General features: G+C 33.2%; 1 protein-coding gene and 1 long non-coding RNA gene across 10 annotated transcripts in view; one reads left to right on the plus strand and one right to left on the minus strand.

Annotated features, from left to right (window-relative positions):
• RPS6KA6 (ribosomal protein S6 kinase A6) overlaps positions 1-22,877 on the minus strand; it is a 130,234-nt gene that overhangs the window by 69,835 nt on the left and 37,522 nt on the right. For 8 of the 9 annotated variants that reach the window (XR_004260815.1, XM_032251394.1, XM_032251397.1 and 5 more), the window contains 5 exons: positions 19,757-19,838; positions 18,706-18,786; positions 17,226-17,305; positions 4,587-4,693; positions 4,266-4,303 (listed from right to left, as the gene is read on the minus strand). Coding sequence is in view for 8 of the 9 variants with exons in the window: in XM_032251394.1 (XP_032107285.1) it covers positions 4,266-4,303; positions 4,587-4,693; positions 17,226-17,305; positions 18,706-18,786; positions 19,757-19,838 (388 nt within the window). In the remaining variant the exon portion in view is untranslated. The remainder of the gene's footprint in view (positions 1-4,265; positions 4,304-4,586; positions 4,694-17,225; positions 17,306-18,705; positions 18,787-19,756; positions 19,839-22,877) is intronic. The other variant, XM_032251399.1, reaches the window with a different exon arrangement.
• Positions 11,970-21,501, plus strand: LOC116532296. Its single transcript, XR_004260816.1, has 3 exons — positions 11,970-11,979; positions 18,226-18,230; positions 21,025-21,501. It is a non-coding gene; the product is annotated as an uncharacterized LOC116532296 (long non-coding RNA).

A 22,877-nucleotide genomic window follows, 5' to 3' on the forward strand; every position in this document is an offset into this window, starting at 1 on the left:
ATCTACAGAAATCCTGTTTACCCAGTGTCCCCCAAGGTAACATTTTGTAAAACTATAGTACTATAACCACAGCCAGGACACTGACATTGATGCAGTCAAGACAGAATAGTCCCATCACCAAAAGAGATCAGAAGGATGAGTTTTAACATATTTAAATTATACTTTCATCTTAAAAATAAAAAAGCTATAAGCTCTATATTTATTAAATTTAAGGAAAATATTGAGCATAGTTAGAAAATCAGTTTTGAGAGGACCTTAAATTAAAGTTAATGTTGATATTTTATTGTAAACAAGCAATATAGGGCTTATAGCTTTTTTTTTTTAAGATGAAAGTATAATTTACATATGTTAAAACTCATCTGATGAGTTTGTGCCCTTTATAGGGACATGGATGAACCTGGAAACCATCATTCTCAGCAAACTGACACAAGAACAGAAAATCAAACACCGCATGTTCTCACTCATAGGCAGGTGTTGAACAATGAGAATACTTGGACATAAAGAGGGGAGCATCACACACTGGGGTCCGTTGGGGGGGGCTACAGCAGGGATAGTGGGAGGGAGGGTAGAGGAGGGATAATGTGGGGAGAAATGTCAGGTATAGGTGATGGGGGAATGGTGGCAACAAATCACCTTGCCATGAATGTACCTATGCAACAATCTTGCATAATCTGCACATGTACCCCAGAATCTAAAGTACAATTTAAAAAAAAAATCACATATCCTTAGATAATAATGTATTTTAACTTTCAGTTTAATTTTTAAAAATCTTTTCGCTGTGCTACTATGCTCTTTCTCTGTATACTGAAACTTGTAAACTCTGCACATTCCATTTACAAAAGTAACATAATTAACATATAGTCTTTGAGGTCAGTTCAGCTGAATATAACATAGCTTGTAGTGAAGAAAACTGGTTCATTTGGCCATTCCAGAGAGAAGGCGGGAGAGAAAGGAATTTTCCTATTCTTCTGTTACCTTTCAGACATTTATGCCAATCCACAGAGTTCCTTTGCCATGCTATTTCTGACTAAACTTATTTAACAACTATAATTTGCTCAGCAATCAACTGACAAAAATTGTACAACTATAAAACTATAAGATTAAAGAATCCATATATTATACAGTGGTTCTTCCTAATCGCTAATTTGAAAATAAAACAAAATGTAAAATTCAGCTATATAATGGAAGGGTTACTTTGGGGGGTATGTTTAAGGGCCAGTGTTTCACATCTTTGTAATCTTAAATGACTGTTTTATAAGACTTTAAACTTTAACAGCACACTCAGAATATAATAATTTGATGAATATTTACTATAAATAAAAATAATCTCAGTGATTAATTTGCAAGTAACTATAAAAACTACATAGAATTACTTTCTCAAGTACACATTTTTCTCTTAAATACTCAGCTCAAGTACTATGTGATTTACATTTCTAACTACTGTACATTTTTCTTCTCCTCTCTTTATAGAAGTTACTTCTAAATTATGTCTCTCAGATAACACATTATAGGCTGGGCACAGTGGTTCACACCTGTTACCCCAGCACTTTGGGAAGCCATGGCAGGAAAATTGCTTGAGGCCAGGAGTTCAAGACCAGCCTGGGAAATACAGCAAGACTCCGTCTCCACACATACACACACATACAAAATAGCTGGGTGTGGTGTCACGTTTCTGAAGTCCCAGCTACCCAGAAGGCTGGAGTGGGAGGATGGCTTGAGCCCAGGAGTTCAAGGCTGTAATAAGCTGTGATCATGCCACTGCCCTAAAGCCTGGGTGACAGAGTAAGACTCTATCTCTTAGAAAAGTAAAATTTTAAAAATGCAACAGATTATAGCAATCACAGATCAAATAAATTCTCTATTCAAGTTATACTTTTTAATGAGATATTATGATTACTTTTTTCTAAATAGACAAGTCATATTATAAATATTACAAAGTTATTTTTATATAGGCTATGGGAGGGATTTTATATATACTATGGGAAGGATGAAGGATTTCAGAAAAAAACTTAAGTCTTATAATAATCTATAATATAAATAATACATTAGCAAGGAAGTAGATACTGGGGGATATCCACTCTCATTCTACTGATCTGCTGTAACAATGATAATCTCAGAATGAAGCCAATCAGACCCAAAGCACAGTTATAACAGGAACCTTTCTATACTTCATTGTAATTTCAGAGTAGCCTGTCATTCTAGATATTAGGCCCATTCCTTATGTATGGAGAATTTTTAAAGTACACAGGTGAAAAGAAAAAAAAAAGTAGTATTGCCATTCTCCTGCAATTATTGTTGGAAAACAGAATGCTAGCAAAGACCCTCCCTAGGTGAGACATTCCAAAATCACAAGAGCCTGCACACAGCCCCCTGGTATCAATGGCAAATTGCAATCAATCTGGTATTTGTAACTGTAGTATTCAAAATGGAAGCAAAGAAGGAAATAGAGACATGTAGGAGGGAGAAAAGATATACAGGAGGTTAAGAAAGAAAGCAAAGACAAATTAAAGAGAAAGAGAGATAAAGAATACAAATTAAAGGAAATGTTGTAAAAGAACTCTTAAACCAACGTATGCCTAGTGTTCCACTACTGGAACACCATTTATATCCTACTGCTCAAGGTCATCATCAATGTCTGATTGCAAAAATTCAAAAACTTGCAGCCTTAGGCATAAATGGGTTAAAATACTTGCTGTGAATGGTCATACTTTAACCAACCTCACTGGAATACTGGCAGAGTAAACCCATAAATGTACTACTCATTATAAAATCTTGAATTGGGTTATACTCATAAAACTGTAAATTATCTTATATTCATTATTGTATACATTCTTTAAAAGAAATGTTTGTGCCATTGTAAGAAAAATAAATTGAATTGTAAAAAAAAAGAAAACTATAAATCATATTTCTTCCTGTTACATGCTTTGTGTCTTTTGCTTATAAATTAATATTGATCCTATCTATTCTTCCCTCCTCAGACAGTTTAAGTCTCTAAAATCTATCAAAAGCAGAATTAAAATAAGAATACTAAATATAAATCAACTTGGCATCATTATTTACCTAATTAACCTTAATGTAGCAGGGAGAGAAAAGTCGTTTTTTTCTACTCTTTTTCCCACCTCCCTGTCTCACCTCTGACAAAAGAGGTATATTTAAGCAAAAATGAAAAGAAGAATTAATTTTTAATTATCTTTTTAATTGCGACAAAATAAAAATTTATATATTATATAAAAATCTCAAAACTCTACTGTTCCCTACTGTTATTTTCCTTTCCTTTCCCTCTTTAAACATCTTCGAACCCACATCATTTCTTTTGTACATGCAAAAGAGAATCAAGCTATGAATCAGTAAGAGTCACTAAACTTTATTTGAACTTTTTCATATTTATGTCAACTTTTGAGGTAACAGTTTGACACTTTATTTTTGCATTGATGCAGTATCACAAGAATTTAAAGCAACTTACCTTTAAACTGTATCTATTTAAAATTATCAGTAAAGACCACATCTTCATTTTATCTCTGTTCTAACATTCAAATAATAAAATACGGAATTGACTATCTATTGAAAACACATTTTGAGATTGGCTCACTTAGCACAATGCCCTTGAGATCCATCCACTCGTTGGATATCTCAACAGGTCTTCCCTTCCTTTTTACTCCTGAGTAGTATGCCATCACATGAAGTCTGACAGTTTGTATTTATCCATTCCCCTTTTGAAGGATATTTGGGTAATTTCCAGTCTTGGGCTATTACAAATAGAGTTGCTATGAACATTCATATATAGGCTTTCATATATAGGTTTTTATTCATATATAGGTTTTTATTTTTCTAGGATAAATGCTCAGGAGTGTGACTCCTGTATGCTTCTATTTCTATGTCACTCTTAAAATAACAAAATTATAGAGATGTCGAACATATAAGTGGTTGCCAGGAGTTAGGGAAGGTGGAGGGAAGGTTGCCACTATACTTCAAACGTGATGACTACTTGTGATACATTTTTCTGTCTAGACTCAAACTAAGATGATGTATTGTTACCTAGAAAGCTAAATGTCATTTCTTAGCGTATCTAATGTACAATTTTTTCATATTACAATTAGAACATATTGAGAACATCTAACCATTGAATAACATTTAATTCACTAAACAGATGAATAAATGGCAAATCAAATTCAGAAAGATAAAAAAACAGGTTTAGACAAATTTGTATTAAAATAATAAAAAATATTAATCAAGTGGCTAAGGGTATAATAAGAAAATCTGCCTACCTGTTAATTTGATATGTCCTATTTCATCAAGCAAAATGCTGTAAATCAAAATTCACATTCAACAAGATGGAATAAAATATTTTACATAAAACATTTACATAAAAATCATAAAACTAAGATAGGTCAGTATTTAATATATTAATTTTTTAAAAATGATTAACTTAAAGTCAATGTATGTCTTACAAAGATTACTTTTTATAAAGAAGTTTCATACAATTCATATAGAATTCCCTATAATATTTAAAAGACCTAACAGAGTAAGACAAAAAGTAGTTCCAGAAATATAGACAACATGAATACAAAAGAAGAATACAGCTTTACTTTTCTGGCTTCAGGTCTCTATAAACAATTCCTAATTGGTGCAGATGATCCAAAGCAAGGGCCAGTTCTGCAAGGTAGAATTTCACATCTTCCTCTGTAAACAGAACCTAGAATAAAATAATGATCTATCATTTGATCTTTCTTTCAATATTCAGCATATTTAAAAGCAGTTCGTTAAAAATGAGTAGACAAATTTAGGAAAATAATAAGATAATAAGCATAGTCAATTCTTATTTGACTGGTATAATTATTAGCAATACCAGAGAAATAAGATTTCCACATAGATGAAACTAAACTCTTTGCATGTGTATCTTCAATATTAACCACTTTAATGTAAATCTTTCTAAAACATTATGTTGTTTGTGTATCTTCTCACACTAAATGCACAGCACGAGATTCACCCTTTTTAAAGTGACTCAGTGTCGTAACATCAATGTTAATTTTAGTATTTTGCTATAATATAGTAACACCCTTGGGAGATTTGAAATATAGAAGGTATTTTGTTTTAGCACTGGGAATTCCACTATTTCTACCATTCTCTCTTTTGCTGGCTACTATCATTTCTCAGAACTTTCACTATTAGAGGCTCTACAAACCCAAAGTTTTTACTACACTGACAGAAGCTTTTAATTAGTAACTCTTATCTTACACAAAATTCTGAACTCATCTCTAACCTAAAGGGTGGATCCAAGCCTCTTCTGTTAGTAATGTATATGAGTGTAATGGCACTGTATTACTCAATCTTTTTGTGACTGGAAATAGGGCTGCTATGATGAAGTAAAGAGTAAAGAACTTGAAAACAGCATTGGCAGTGTAATATAAGAAATGTCTCTTAACCCCCTGGGCTTCAGTTTCTAAATCTGTAAAACAGGACAATATCTGCTGTATATACCTAACAAGGTTGTTATAGGAAACAAATCAATTTATGTGGAAAAAAGCTTTGTAAACTTTAAAATACTAAAATATATATATATATATATATATATATATATATGTGTGTGTGTGTGTGTGTGTGTGTGTGTGTGTGTGTGTGTGTAGCCATAAGGTATTAATATTATAGGTTTACATATAAATTCATTCACAGTGAGTATTCATTTACATATAGAATTGGACACTAATCAACCATTAGATATAATTTTTAAGGTTTAGCAAGAACTCCAGATTGGCAAAATCAAATATTTTTCTAAAACTGGGTTATTTTCATAAAGAAACATCTGGGTTAAAAAGGCTAAAAACTGCATAACCTACATGTCATAATAGCTTACAACTTTCTGTCCACTTACAATTATGACCACTGCATTTCACAATGCAGATCCAGGTTACTAGCAAAATTGTAGAGAATGAGTAGTTAATAACTTCTGATATGCCAACTACTTTCTTAAATGATCAATAGAAAAACAAAGATTGTTCATTATCTAAGTTTTGGGAGCATTAATTTTTATATTATAATGGTAAAAGTATAAAAACATCACTTTAACTTGACTTTTATTAAGAATAAAAATAATAGTTGCCTATTCAACATCTAAACAAGGACGATAATGTTCTCTGAAAGTTAATACATACGAAAACCCTAAATAAAAATTATTTAAAACTAAATTAGGAAAAAAAAACTTTGCCTAGGTTACAGCTAATGGCAAGTCTATCACATTGTCATGAAGTTGTTTTGGTGGAAAGCCTAATGATAGATGCAAATAAAACCTTGCTAAGTAGCAATTATGTGCTAGGCACTGTACAATCATTATGCTATTATATTTTCCAAACTCTATGAGGTAGGTATTAGGAACATCTTGCAAACGGAGAAAGAAACTCAGAGTAATTAAGTAACTTGCCCAAAATAACACAGCTAGTAAGGAGGAGGCCCAAGACATGAACTCAGGGATACTTGTCTGTAAGAATGAACTCTTCCCCAGAAGCCACTTCTGCCACATGCTATGCTGCAATGTTTGCTTTTCTAAAAAAAAAAATTTTAGGTTCACTACCAATAATGCTTTCCAACCTACTATTCATCCTACTCATAAATCCCCCCCACAAATGAACATTATCCTAACCTCCAGTACTCTTGATTTAAGCACTTTTAATATTTTGCCATCTGTTTTTCAAATTATTTACGCACATCTGCATGTGAATGTGTCTACGAATGTGTTTTAATACAGTTGAAGTCATGCTACTATATAAGTACTATTTAGTGGCCTCCTTTATCCCCAGTTAATATTATATCATAAGCATTTTTCTATGTCTTTAAAACTTATTTGTAAAGTTTTCAATAGCTGTACAATACTACCATAACAATTCACCATAATTTACCTAAACATTCCCCTTCTTGGCATTTAGGTTATTTCCAGATTTTCACTATTTTAAATAATTCTACAATATGCATGCATATGTACATCTTACTGATATTTATGATTATTTCTTCAAAATTGATTAAGAAATTTAAAAAAAAAAGGAAATACTGGGTCAAGGAGCATAAATATTCAGATTCCTGACATACACAACAAAATTATTTTCCAAAAAGGTTATAGTAATTTTCACTCCCATCAGCAGTTTATGAAAGCATTTGTCTTACCACATCCTTGATAGTATGGAATATGCCCTGTAAAAAGCCTTTTCAAATTTGATGTGTGAAAGTGGCATCATTTTTTAAATTTAAGTTTTGACTTTTAGGCTAAACATTGTTTTTCATGTTTAGTAGTCAATTTTCTTGTGAATTATCAGTAATGTTTGTGCCTATTTTCTATTACTGTTTTGTCAATTGGTATAAGTCAGTTAAATATTTAAAATGTCAGTTTTCCATCATATTAGCTGCAAATATTTATCCAATTTTCTGCTAGTTTTTGATGTTCAGTAATCCTTAATTTTATGTAGTCAAATGTATAGATCATTTATGCATTATTTTCCTTCATTATTTTAATGTTTAAAGAGACATTTTCCATCCAAGGGTCAACAAAATATTTAGTTGCATTTTATTTCAGGGTAACTGTTTTTCCAGATTTAGCTCTTTTACGTAAGTACAATTTATTTTTGTATATGGTAGAGATGGCATTTTAAAATGAATTTTTGAAATATTTAAGCAATTTATCAAATACTGTTTACTGAACAATCTCTTTGCCACAATTTGTGATTCTTCCTTTATCATAATGATACATGGTAAGTCATATATAACAGGATATTTTGGGGCTATATAGTATTTTTCCAATCTTGTGTTGATACTATAATGTTTTGCTTATGCATGCTTTATAAATTTTTAAACAAGAGGATTTGGGGGGGGCAACATGTGAGGATCACTCAAGCCCAGGAGTTTGAGGTCAACCTGGGCAGCATAGTAAGACCCCATCTCTACTGAAAAAAAGAAAATGGCCGGGTATAGTGGAGCATGCTTCTGTAGTCAGCTACTCTGGTGCCAGAGGCATGAAGATCACTTGAGCCTGGGAGGTTGAGCCTGCAATGAGTCAGGATAGTGCCACTGCACTCCGACCTGGTGACAGAGCAAGATACTATCTCAAAAACAAACAAAAATGTTACTTCTTTGCATATGCTTATTTTTCAAAGCAAACTATAAAATAATTCTGTCAACTTCAAAGAAACAAAAATCCCTATCGCAGCTTTATTTGGAATTTTGTTAAACCAATAAATTAATTTTAGAAGAACTGACAGCTTTACAATAATCAGCCATACATTCTACTACATTTTCTTGATATAAGCAAAATAGAGCATGGCTTAAGAATTATGTTTGTTTACTTGTGTATTTGTGTGTGTATATGTGTGTATGTACATTCTGAGGAAGGAAAATCTCGGTAGGTATCTTTCCCTTTAAAATACAAATGACATACAGTATAAGATTCTTTAAAACATACAAAAATGTACTTTAAAAGTATTTTCTAAGGCATAAAAACATGTCCTCATTTTGGATTATTTAACATTTTTTGTACACACAAGTGAAGTATAACCAACAAACATCTAATTATTAATAAGCTGTCTGCAGAAGTAATCATTGAATCATTTTTTAAAAGACTGCTCAATCAATGTACTAATTTATTATCTTTTGGGTAATGCATTCAAAATGCTTGCTCTTACCTAATATTCCAGACTTAGGAATCAAAACTTACTGACTGCATCTCTGTGCTAGTATGGGTTTAGATAGTCCCACATCGAGAATGGAGGTCTGAAGAGTTTAAAAGAAAATTAGAAATGACTACAAGAATTTCTCAAACATATTTGTGACACTTCTAAAATCTAATGCAAGAAATCATGAATAATGGAGCCTTATTATACTGTTGTCCTTCTATGCCTTGGTACCAGTTTTTAACAAGGTCCTTTAAAGATCCTCCTTAGAAGGGGGTCCTAGAAAATCCCTATCACATACTAGTTTATGTTCTATAGTGAAAAATATACCAATAACACACTCTATGCTCATGTATCACACATTCTACACTGGAAATGGACAGATATAAGCCAGACATCTTAGCCACTTAAGCACTGGCTAGCATACCAGAAACACACTACTCCTTTATCACTGCAAGTTTCAGAGCTCTGGAAATCAGCAGTAGCTCTCCCACACTCTACACTGTCAATTCTGGAAGTGAGACATTGAACTACTATCACCCAATTAAAATGCTACTCCCAGATTACTAAAGATAAAATGAAACAGACAAAGACAGGATTTAATCTCATGCCTGAAAAATCTAAATCACAGGACACAACATATGAAATGATACTTTTCAAGACACTGGACATCAGGCAACAAAGGACAATGAATACTGAGAGACAGGGAACAGATGACATTTGCCCCACAACTGCCCTATCTTACTACCTGGAAAGAGTTTCCAAGTGGTAGTACAGGGAGGCCTAAGTCAGGTGGAGCCTCAGAGACTTCCTGAGTAGATAAGCCAGAACAGAAAGTCTCAGAGAAGGAGACAAAATTCACAGGATCAAGTACTAGAGAAGAGAAAATTGTACAAAGAGAACTCTGTGGATATGTAGACAGTCTCCTTCAAGTATTCAGCAGAGAAATACTCAGTACATGTGAGTGAGGACATTACCCTAAACCAGGAAAAGAAGGAAGGGTTAGAGAAACCAATCCATGAACTCAATATGGGTCAGGAATAGTTCCTGTTGCCTTCGACCAGAGCAGAAAATTTCATAATTCATAAGACAGCAGATAAAGTAATCAGAAAGATTTTGCTGCAGTAGTGGGACAAAATTAACCCTGGACTGAAAGCTGTGTTGAGCCAATCTAATAAACTTTAAAAAGTAAGATCTATAAGGACCAAACTAGTTTTATATCTCAGAACAAAGTTCAATAATGGTTCCATAAATACAAAAATGTTCATCATCTTAACAAGGTAAATGTCACAATCCAATAAAATGTCTGCCTCCAGTAAAAAAATGTCAATTGTGGGCTGGGCACAGAGGCCCATCCCTGTAATTCCAGCATTTTGGGAGGCTGAGGTGGGCAGGTCACCTGAGATCAGGAGTTTGAGACCAGCCTGGTCAACACAGTAAAAGCTCATCTCTACCAAAAAATACAAGAATAAGCTGGGCTGATTGTGCACCTGTAGTCCCAGCTACTCAGGAGGTTGAAGCAAGAGAATCACTTGAACCCAGGAGGCAGAGGTTGCAGTGAGCTGAGATCACACCACTGTACTCATGCTGGGACAACAGACTGAGACTCCTTCTCAGATAGATAGATAGATAGACAGACAGACAGACAGACAGCAATAGAGATAGAGATCGATAGAGACAGAGATAGAGTAAATTATGGATCTGAGGAGACTACCCAAGCCCAAGCCCAGGAAAAGAAAAACCCACTCAACTCACAAAGGACTGAGATAGGTCCTATTTCCAAAAGTGACAGTGAAAAGCCTCATAATTCAAAGAATGTTTGTTAGAGTACTAAGAAAGGACATGCTTCAATACTGGGGATAAATTAATCCTAAACTAAATACTTCCCTGGTCCTACCTGACAAAGCTTAAAAGCAAGACTCAAAAAGATCAAAGTGTTTATAAGAAAATTAATTGTATCCTGGAAAAAAAGCTAAATACTATTTATGTGAAAATAAAAGTATCTAGTATGCAAGAAAATTAAATCCACAATGCCCACTATCCAGTAAAAATGACTACGTAGGTATAATGCCATTGAAGTACAGAACAAGGCACAGAGAGTATTTAAACAAATGAGTATGGCTGTGTTCCAATAAAGCTATATTTACAAAGAAAAGTACTGACCAAATTTAGCCTGAAGACCATAGTTTATTGACCTCTAAGTTAAAACTTATACTACAAATCCTAAGGCAACTATTAAATTACACAACAAAGTGTTATAGATAATATTTACAAGCCAGATGCAGAACTAAAAATAAATTTAAAACAGAAGTAATTAAAAAGAAGCCAGGAAAAGAAGGAAAAAAAAAATAAAACAAACAAAAAAAAAAAAAAAAGGAACAAAAAAAAAAAAAAAAATCCCAACTAGCATAGCAAGATGGTAGATTTAAATATAACTACATAAATTATCATATTAAATGTAACAGGTCTAACATTCCAATAAAAAGTCATAGACTCTCAGATTGGATAAAAATCAAGGAAACTATGCTTCCTTAAGCACCACACATTTAATATAAAGACACAAATAGGCTAAAGTTAAAATATGAAAAAAGATATATCAAACTAACACTCCTTTATTTTTAATGTACTTTAGGTTCTGGGGTGTATGTGCAGATCATGCAGGATTGCTGCATAAGTACCTACATGGCAATGTGGTTTGCTACCTCCATCCCCCTGTCACCTATATATGGCATTTCTCCCCATGTTATCCCTCCCCAACCTCCCTACCCCCTGCTATCCCTTCCCTAGTCCCCCCCATCAGACCCCAGTATGGGATGTTCCCCTCCATGTCCATGTGTTCTCATTGTTCAATACCCGCCTATGAGTGAGAACATGTGGTGTTTGATTTTCTGTTCTTGTGTCAGTTTACTGAGAATGATGGTTTCCAGATTTATTCATGACCCTACAAAGGACATGAACTCATTGTTTTTTATGGCTGCATAGTGTTCCATGGTGTATATGTGTCACATTTTCCTTGTCCAGTCTATCATCAATGGGCATTTGGGTTGGTTCCAGGTCTTTGCTATTGTAAACAGTGCCATAATGAACACACATGTGCGTGTGGAGCGACCATATTAATATCAAATTAGATTTTGAGGAAAAGAATATTACCAGGGATAAAGTCAGTCAGGTTATCTCATAATGATGAAGGAGTCAAGTCATCAAGAGGGAATAATAACCCTAAAGATTTATGCACCTAAAAACAGAACTTTGAAATATATGAAACAAAAACTGACAGAAATTAAAGAAGAAATACACAAATTTATAATTAAAGTAAAAGCTGTCAATCCTTGTCTGTCTAAAAAATGTGTAGGATAGGCAGAAAATCAGAAAAAAATAGAGGAAATTTAATATCACTATCAAAAAACTTGATCCAGTCCACATTTATAGAAGCTTCCACCACCCCAAAATAGCAGAATACACATTCTTCTCAAGTGGACATAGAATATTTACCAAGATACACCATATTATGAAGCATAAGACAAGTATAAGTTAAAAAGAATTAAAGTCATATAAAGTATGCTTTATGGCCATAATGACATTAGAGTAGAAATCAATAATAGAAAGATATGTGAAAGAATGCCCAAATATTTGTAAATTAAGCATACTTCTAAATACCCAATGGATCAAATAAATAAAAAGGAAATTACAAAGTACACTGAACTGAGAGAAATTTAAAATGACACATATCAAAACTTGTGGGATGATTCTAAAGCAGTATTCAGAGTGGAATTTATAATACTAAACACCTACATTATTAAAAAAAGAAGAAAGGCCTCCAATCAACAAATTCAGCTCCCATCTTAAAAACCAGAAAAAGAAAAGCTAATAAAACACAAGTAAGAAAAAAGATTGAAGTATAAAACAGTGTAATAGAAAATAGAAGTAGAATAAAGAAAAATCAATGAAACCAAAAGCTATTTCTTTGAGAGTAATGAAATTGATAAATCTCTAGTGAGGCTAGGCAGAACAAAAGGAGAGAAAACATGAATTATCAACATCAAAAATGAGAGCAGTGACATCACTAACAATTCTACAACTACAAAAAGGACAATAACGAAATATTATGAACAACTTTATGTCAGTAAATTTGATAACTTTGATGGAATAAACAAATTCCTTAAAAGACACAAGTTAGCAAAATTCACACAAAAATAAATAACATAAGTCTATTATATAAATTGATTTTGTAGTTAAACACTTTACTATAAGAAAAACTTCATGTTCAGATGCCTTCACTGGTGAATTACATCAATCATTTAAGGGCAATTTATCATTGAATCTACCTAAACTTTCCCAGAAAGTTAAAGAGGCAAAAATTACACCCAACTCATTCTATGAAGTCAGAATTACTCTAATACCAAAAACAGACAAAATAATACAAGAAAATCACAAATACTCCTCATAAAAATAGATGCAAAATTGTTAACAAACTTTCAGCAACTATCATCCAACAATTTATAAAAAGGTTAATACATCAAGACTAAGTGGGGTTCATCCGTAAATAGAAGGTTGGTTCAACATTTGACTCTCGATGTAATTCACTATAGTAAGACTAAAAAAAAATGATCATCTCAATAAATGAAGAAAAAGCATTTGAATAAATCTAAAATTGATTCCTGATTTTTTATAAAACTCTTAAGAGAGGACACAAACTGATGGAAAAACATTCCATACTCACGGTTAGGAAGAATCACTATCACGAAAATGGCCATACTGCCCAAAGTAATTTATAGATTCAATGCTACATCCATCAAGCTACCATTGATCTTCTTCATAGAACTGGAAAAAAACCCTTTAAACTTCATATGGAACCAAAAGAGAGCCCACACAGCCAAGACAATCCTAAGCAAAAAGAACAAAGTTGGAGGCATCTACCTGACTTCAAACTATACCACAAGGCTACAGCAATCAAAACAGCACAGTATTGATATCAAAACAGAGATATAGATCAATGGAAGAGAACAGAGGCCTTGGAAGCAATGCCACACACCTACAACCATCTGATCTTTGACAAACCTGACAAAAACAAGCAATGGCGAAAGGATTCCCTGTTTAATAAATGACATTGGGAAAACTGTCTAGCCATGTGCAGAAAGCTGAAACTGGACCCCTTCCTTACACCTTTCACTAAAATTAACTCCAGATGAATTAAAGATTTAAACATAAGACCTAACACCATAAAAACCCTAGAAGAAGAAAACCTAGGCAATACCATTCAGGACATAGGCATAGGCAAGGACTTGATGACCAAAACACCAAAAGCAATGGCAACAAAAGGCAAAATAGATAAATAAGATTTAATTAAACTTAAGAGTTTCTGCACAGCAAAAGAAACAACCATTAGAGTGAACCAGTAATCAGCAGAATTGGACAAAATGTTTGCAATCTACCCATCTGACAAAGGGCTAATATCCAGAATCTACAAGGAACTAAAGCAGATTTACAAGAAAAAAAAGCAATAAACCCATTCAAAAGTGGGCAAAAGATATGAACAGACGCTTTTCAAAAGAAGATACATATGAGGCCAACAAACATGAAAAAATGCTCATCATCACTGGTCATTAGAGAAATGCAAATCAAAATCACATTGAGATACCATCTCATGCCAGTTAGAATGACAATCATTAAAAAATCTGGAGACAACAGATGCTGGAGAGGATTGGAAAAATAGGAACACTTTTACACTGTTGATGGGAGTGTAAATTAGTTCAACCATTGTGGAAGACAGTGTGGCAATTCCTCAAGGATCTAGAAATAGAAATTCCATTTGATCCAGCAATCCCATTACTGGGTATATACCCAAAGGACTATAAATTATTCTATTATAAAGAGACATACACACATATGTTCACTGTGGCACTGTTTACAATAGCAAATACCTGGAACTAATCCAAATGCCCATCGATGATAGACTGGACAAAAAAAACGTGGCACATATATACCATGGAATACTATGCAGCCATAAAAAGGATGAGTTCACATCCTTTGCAGGGACATGGATGAATCTGGAAACCATTTTTCTCAGCAAACAGACACAAGAACAGAAAACCAAACACCGCATGTTCTCACTCATAGGCAGTTATTGAACGATGAGAACACATGGGCACAAGGAGGGGAACATCACACACTGGGGTATGTTGGGGCATGGAGGGCTAGGGAAGGGACAGCAGGGGATTGGTAGGATGGGGAGGGATAACACTGGGAGAATGCCTGATGTAGGTGACGGCGGGATGGAGACAGCAAACCACCATGGCATGTGTGTACCTATGCAACAATCCTGCAAGATCTGCACGTGTACCTCAGAACTTAAAGTACAATTTAAAAAAAGTAGCACAGAAGAGAATTTTCTCAACCTTTGCCATCGATTTTTAAAAGCTGCTAGAAGTGTTAAGTTTGGCTAGACTGTGGGAAACAAGCTCAATACACAAAAAATCGGTTTTGTTTCTATCCAATTTAACATTGAAATTAGGAAGTCAATTCTATTTACAATAACATTAAAAACAGGATTTACTTAGAGGTAAATCTGACAAAAGAAGTGAAAGACTTACACTGAAAACAAGATAATACTGAGAGAAATTAAAGATGACCTAAATAAATTGAGAAAGATACCATGTTCATGAATTGAAAGACTCAATATTACTAAAATGTAACTTATCTGCAAAGTGACTTATATATTCAATGAAGTCCCAACCAATATCCCAGCAGGGCATTTTTGTACAAAGTGAAAAGCTGAATTTAAAACTGATATGGAAATGGAAAGGACCTAGAAGAGCCACACTCTGAAAAAGAAAAGCAAAGTGCAAGGATTTGCATTACCTGACTTCAAGACATATTATCAAAGTACAGTAATTCAGACAGTGTGGTATTGTCATAAAGATAGACAAATGGATCAATGAACAGAACAGAGTATACAGAAATAAGCCTTCATATATATGATCAATTGGTTTTCAAGAAAAATTTTAGGTAATTCAGTGAAGAAAAGATAGACTTTTCCAATAATGATGCTAGAACAACTGGATATCTATGTGCAAAAAAAAAAAAGGACTTCTGCACATACCTGTAACCATATACTAAAGTGAACTCAAAACTGATCCTAAATCTAGATGTAAAATTCAAACTACAAAACCTCTAGAAAATAAAAGAGAAAATCTTTACCTGGGATTAGGCAGATATTCCTTACATAGGACACTAAAAACACAATTAATAAAAGGGAAAAAAATCCTATAAATCAGACTTCATCAAAATTAAGAACTTCTGCTTTTCAATAAACACTGTCAAGAGAATAAAAAGACAAACCACAGACCAGAAGAAAACATTTTAAAATAACATATATGATCAAGGACTTACATCCAAAATACATAACTCTTAAAAACTTAATAAGAAAACACACAATCCAATTTAAAAAAAAGACTAAAAATGTAAACAGACATTTTACCAAGAGGATATATAGCAAATGAGCTCAAGAAAAGATGCTCAACATCATTAGTCATAAGTGTGATACAATTCAAAACCACAATGGGATACTACTAAAAACTAATCTTAAAAAATTTTAAGACTGACTATACCAAATATTGCAAAGTATTACCACAAATGTTGGCAAGGATGTGGAGTAACTGAAACTCTCTTACACTGCTGGTGGGAATGTAAAAAATATATAATCACTTTGGAAAACAGTTTGGCAGTGTCTTTAAAGGTTAAACATACACCTACTACATAACCCGGTCATTGTACTCTTAGGTATTTACCCATGAGAAATGAAAACATATGATACAATCATTTCTATATGAATGTTTATAGCAGTTTTATTAGCAATATCAAAAACTGCAATGACCCAAAAATCCATCAATAGGTGAATGATAAACAAATCATGATGTATCCATACAATCAGTAATACTACGCCATCAATAAAAATGAATAAACGATTAGTACAAACAACATAGATGAATCTTAAAATAATTATGTTAAGCCAGACAAAAAAATGGATATACAATATGATTCCATTTATATAAACTAGAAAATATAAACTAAATAGTGACAGAAAGCAGATTCAGTAGGGTTAAGGCAGGAGGATGGTATCACAAAGCGACACAAGAAAATTTTGGGGGATGACATATATGCTAATTATTCTTATTGTAATGATGGTTTCACAGTTACATATAAATGTAAAAACTTATAAAATTGTATACTTTAATATGTACAGTTTATTGTATGTCAATTATACCTCCATAAAACTATTTTAAAATGAATAAACACTACTCCCAGAGGTGTTTAGGTAGCTTGAGTAGCCAAAGTCCTAGGCTTGTCCATATCTACTTTACTCAGTTATTCATATTGTTCTTTTGACTAAGAAAATAACAAGTAGCACATTGAGATGATAGAAAATGCCATTAACAGGCACATTACCAAATACTATGCAATGAAATAAACAAAGTAATTACCATTTAAAATTTCAATAGGAAAAACGTAATTAGTGAAAGAACAAAAGGGATTTTTCTTAGTTTTGTTTCAAGAGCATAAAGATGTACAGACACTTACCTCTTTGGATAATCTTGTGAAAACATCTCCTCCCCTGAGAAAATCCAGTATTAAGTACAGTTTCCCTTCAGTCTGAAAGGCTAATTAAAAATTAGAATGTAGTAACAGAACAATCTCTAAGGCTTAAAAAGCTTACTATGCTTTTTAATTAATATATGTTTAAGATTTTACAGTATTTACTCACATGGTCCACAAGTGGATAACGTCTCAAAATTAAACCAAGTATTTAATCCAGTGTTGAAATAGCTATGAACCCCTTCCCAGAACATAATAACCTTGAATGTGGCTTGCACAAAACTTCTACCACCACCAATTTCCTAATTTATGAAGCATATTCTACTGCAATTGCCTAAATTTAGCCTATAAAACCTACTGAAAGTCCACGAATCCTATAAAACAGCTAACCAAAAATGCCACTTCCTCTATTAAACTTTCCAGGATTTCTCCCTTTTCACATTTTTCCACAGCTTCCTTGATCTCTTATCCAGTGAAATAACTTGCTGCTACTTTTGAGATCTCATTATATTTACACCTCTTTAATGGTACTTATTCCATTTTAATTTGTACAATTAATTTGTTTACATCTCTGTGTTCTCTATAGGTTGTAAATTTCTTGAGGTCAAAAAGTGTTTCACATCTATAGCCCACTGAATTTAATACAGTAATTTTACACACAATAAGTCTTTACTGATTGACATACTACAGATTGGGGAAGGTCTTTAGATGTTACTTTTTTATTCTGTTAGTATTATAAGAAGTAAAAGAATGATGGGTGAAAATTTCTTATTGGTTTTTAATAGCAATAATTGGGTATATATTTTAATGTATTATTTGTCAAAGTTATACTAAGAATAAAATAGCTGCTACTTTTTTAATATAGAAAATTAAAAGTGACAAAGTACACTATGTCAGAGATAGATAGATAGATAGACAGATCTCATCTATATGTTAAATTAGTATTGTAGTCATGATTCAAATTCAGAAATGTCTAACTCCAAAGCTGATGTTCTTTCCACTACATCTACTGCTTCTTACTGGTAGTCCTCTCCCATTAAATATAAAAAATAACTCAAGTAGACTAACATAACTACATGATCCTCTTGAATGTAAGTAGGAAATAGATAAATATGGTCATTATGAACAAGCAACTGAATGTTTTATGTAAATTATCACAATAGTATATAGTCTAAGATTACTGAAGGTACATCCTAGTAGAGTACATAAATACTACCAGACAGGTAAGTAAAAAACACTATCTTGTTATTTTAGACAAGTTAACCAACTTAGAAAAATGAAGGATATACAATTAAAAACTGGATACTGATATTTATTTCAGACAAATACATTTTACATAGTTGAATATACTAAGTAAGTCTAAATTATTTACTTCCTGTTTTAGTATTATCTGAATGGAAATCATAATTCTCTAATTCCATATTAATAATGATTAAAATAAAAGAACAAAACTAAGATTACATACCATAGTGCAATTTGACAATAAATGGATGATTTACTTCCACCAGTATATCCCTCTCCATCTTTGTCCGAACTCTGTCTCGAACTAAAAATTACATAATGCTACAATATATTACTCTTGTATCATTTCAGTTAAGATTCCATCAATAATTTACCAAACAAAAAATATAAAAATATAAAATATAACTTCGTAAATGCCTAAATTTGCAGTTTACATATTCCTAGATAATAATGACCATATTCTCAGAAAGCAAAAAGATTTCATTACAACTAGAGACAGGTTAAGGTAGCATAAATAGGTATGTAGCTAATATGCATTTATTATGTACTCATTTTTTTTTTTTAGACAGGGTATTGCTCCTTGTCCAGGCTGGACTGCAGTGGCACAATCTCAGCTCACTGCAACCTCCACCTCCCAGGCTCAAGCAATCCTCCCATCTCAGCTTCCCAACTAGCTGGAACTACAGATGCATGCCACCACGCCCAGCTCATTTTTGTATTTTTTGTAGAGACAGGGTTTTGCCAGGTTACTCAGGCTGATCTTGAACTTCTGGGCTGGGCTCAAGGGTTCAGCCTGCCTCAGCCTCTCAAAGTGCTGGGATTACAGGTGTGAGCCAACACACCCGGCCTGTTAATCTCTTTAATTGTTCAAATGAGTTTACTGATTAAAACTGATCTGGTCATAAGGGGTATTTTTATTACACCCTAAAAGACAGTGTGTGCAAATGGCTGTACTTTCTCAATATGCAACATTGACACAGAAAAGGAAAAACCAAGAATCTTGAAAGAAAAGTGTATAGCCTAATTAAGTTAATAAGTTTAAATTAAATGAAGTATGTTGCTTTTTCTAGGATCAAATTTTTACTGCACTCTCACTAAGTTAAGGCATATGTCAATATCAAATCTAGTAATATTACCTACTGGCTAGAAAAACTGCCACAAATACTAATGTTAAAAATAGCTACATCTATTCACCTTATACTAGCAATATACAGCATATTTCTTAAAATAACGCTTTGCCAAATTCTACTTTAATAAACTTTCTAATTTTCTACCTTTTAAAGAGGCTTTTTTTAACACCTTCATTGCATAGAGCTGCCCAGCATCAGGACCGGTCTTCTTTCTAACAAGAAAAACCTAGTAGAAAATTTAAAAAAAAGAAAAAATCACATTTCTAGTTATTCTTGCTGTACACATACACACCAGCATACACCTGTATCCTTGCATTTTCTCTAATTTTATAAACATATACCTTCCCATAGAGGGAAGGGGGAGAGAATGAGAGATTTGTTGAAGGATACAAAATTGCCCTGATCTGATCACCATACATATTACATATTGAAACTCCACTATGTACCCCATGAATATGTATAACTATTTGTCAATTTAAAAAAATAAATGAAAAAAGTTTTACTTTCTCCTATAAATTATGCTATAATTTACATTATTATTTTCTCACTTCCCTTCATTTAATAAATCATAATACATATAAATACTACAAGGAAAAGGTTTAAAATAGATGACCTGGTCATGAACTTTGAGAATTTGGTGATGTAAAAGACAAATAACATAATGAAAGACAAATTTGAGCTACATACCTCCTTTTAAGACCCAGCCCACTTTCTGTTAACTTAATAGGGAGCAAACAAACATTATGGCCCTATATACCTTAATTAAATATACTTTATTGCTAAATAATGCTAAGGATCATCTGAGTCTTCATTATTGCTGATGGACAGTCTTGCCTCAATGTTGATGGCTGCTGAGTGATCAGGGTGGTGGCTGCTGAAGGTTAGGGTGGCTGTGGCAATTTCCTAATATAAGACAATGATGAAGTTTGTTGCATAGATTGATTTCCTTTCATGAGAGATTTTTCTGTAGAATTTGATGCTATTTGATAGTATTTTACACATAGAATTTATTTCAAAATTGAACTCAATCCTCTCAAATCCTACCACTGCTTTATTAAATGTTTATGTAATATTCTAAAGCCTTTATTGTCATTTCAACAAAGTTGATGGCATCTTCACCAAAAGTAGATTTCATCTCAAAAAACATTTTCTTTGCTCATCCACAAGGAGCAACTCCTCATCCATTCAAGTTTTATCATGAGACTGCAGAATTTCAGTCACATCTTTAGTTCCACTTCTAATTCTAGTTGTCTTGCTATTTCCACCACATCTGCAGTGATTTCCTCCAATGAAGTCTTGAACCCCTCCAAGTCATCCCTTAGGGTTGGAATCAACTTCTTCCAAACTCCTGTTAATGATATTTTGACTTCTCCCATGAATCACAAATGTTCTTAATGACATCTACACAATAGTGAATCCTTTCCAGAGGTTTTAATTTGCTTTGCCCAGATTCATCAGAGCAATCACCATCTATGGCAACTATAGCCTTAGAAAATACATTTCTTAAATAATAGCACTTGAAATCAAATTTATTCCTTGTGCCATGGGCTGCAGAATGGATGTTGTAATAGAAGGCATGAAAACAACATTAATCTCCCTGTACATCTCTGTCAGAGCTCTTGGGTAACTGGGAGAATTGCCAATAAGAAGTAATATTTTGAAAAATATCTTGATTTTGTGAACAGTAGGTCTCAACAGTAGGCTTAAAATATTCAGTACACCATGCTATAAACAGATGTGCTGTCATTCAGGCTTTGTTATTCTGTTTCTAGAGCATAGGAATAGATTTAACATAATTTTTAAGGGCCCTAGAATTTTTGGAATGGTAAATAAACAATGGCTTCAACTTTGAGGTTCCAGGATCACTAGCCTCTATCAAAAGAGTCGGACTGTCCTTTGAAGCTTGGAAGCTAGGCACTGACTTCACTCTAGCTTTAAAATCTAGGTGGCATCTTCTTCCAATAGAAGGCTGTTTCTTCTACAGTCAAAATTTGTTGTTTAGTGTAACCACCTTCATCAATTATCTAGATCTTCTGGTTAACCTGCTACAGCTTTTCTATCAGCACCAGCAGCATTACCTTGCACTTTGATATTATGAAAATGGCTTCTTTCCTTAAATGTCATGAGGCAACCCCTGCTAGCTTCAAACTTTTCTTGTGTAGCTTCCTCACGTCTCTCAGCCTTCACAGAATTAAAGACAGCTAGGGAATTTCTCCAGATTAGGCTTTGGCTTGAGGGAGTGTTGTGGCTGGTTTGATGTTCTATTTAGACCACTAAAACTTTCTCCATATCAGCAATAAGCCTGTTTACCCTTATTATTATTTGTATGTTCACTGGAGTAACAGTTTTAATTTCTTTCAAGAATGTTTCTTTGCATTCACAACATGGCCATCTGTTTGGCACAAGAACCTCAGCTTTTAGCCTATCTTGGATTTTGACATGTCTTCCTCACTAAGCTTAATAATTTCTAACTTTTTGTTTAAAGTGAGAAATTTGGAACACTTCCCTTCCCTTGAACATTCTGAGGTCACTGTGGAGTTATTACTTAGCCCAATTTCAATATTCTTGTAGGTCAGGGAAGAGAGGGACCCAGGAGATAGAGAAAGATGGAGAAACAGCTGGTCAGTAAAACAGCCAGAACACACACATACTGTTTATCAATGAAGCTCACTGTCTTAAGTGTGTATGGTTTGTGGCACCCTGAAACAATGACAATACTAATATCAAAGATCACAGATCACAAATCCCCATAACAGATATAATAGTAATTAAAACATTTGAAACACTGTAAGAATTACCAAAATATGAGACAGAGACAGAAGGTGAGCATATGCTGGCAGAACAATGGCACCCAAAGACTTACTCAACACAAGGTCACCACAAAGCTTCAATTTATATATGTATGTGTTTGTATATATATATATATATATATATATGTGTGTGTGTGTGTGTGTGTGTGTGTATATAATACATATATACATATACATATATATACATATACACATATACATATATACACATATATGTACACATATATACACATATATAAACACATAATATCTGTGAAGTGCAATGAAGTGAAGCATAATAAAAAGAAATATAGCTTCATTAAGAAGATGACGAAGTCAATGTGGCAAATAAACATTTGCCAAAATTCATGTTTTTGGCAGAAAGCTCAGATTCTACCATTGAAAAAAAAAGGATCAGTTATTTTTCTATGAATGGGCTCACTCCATTCATTTTTGAGAAAACACCTACCAAATAA

The sequence above is a fragment of the Sapajus apella genome, unplaced genomic scaffold, assembly GCF_009761245.1.
Source record: "Sapajus apella isolate SASKATOON/1434 unplaced genomic scaffold, GSC_monkey_1.0 scaffold75, whole genome shotgun sequence".
In the NCBI taxonomy this organism is placed as follows: Eukaryota; Metazoa; Chordata; class Mammalia; order Primates; family Cebidae; genus Sapajus; species Sapajus apella.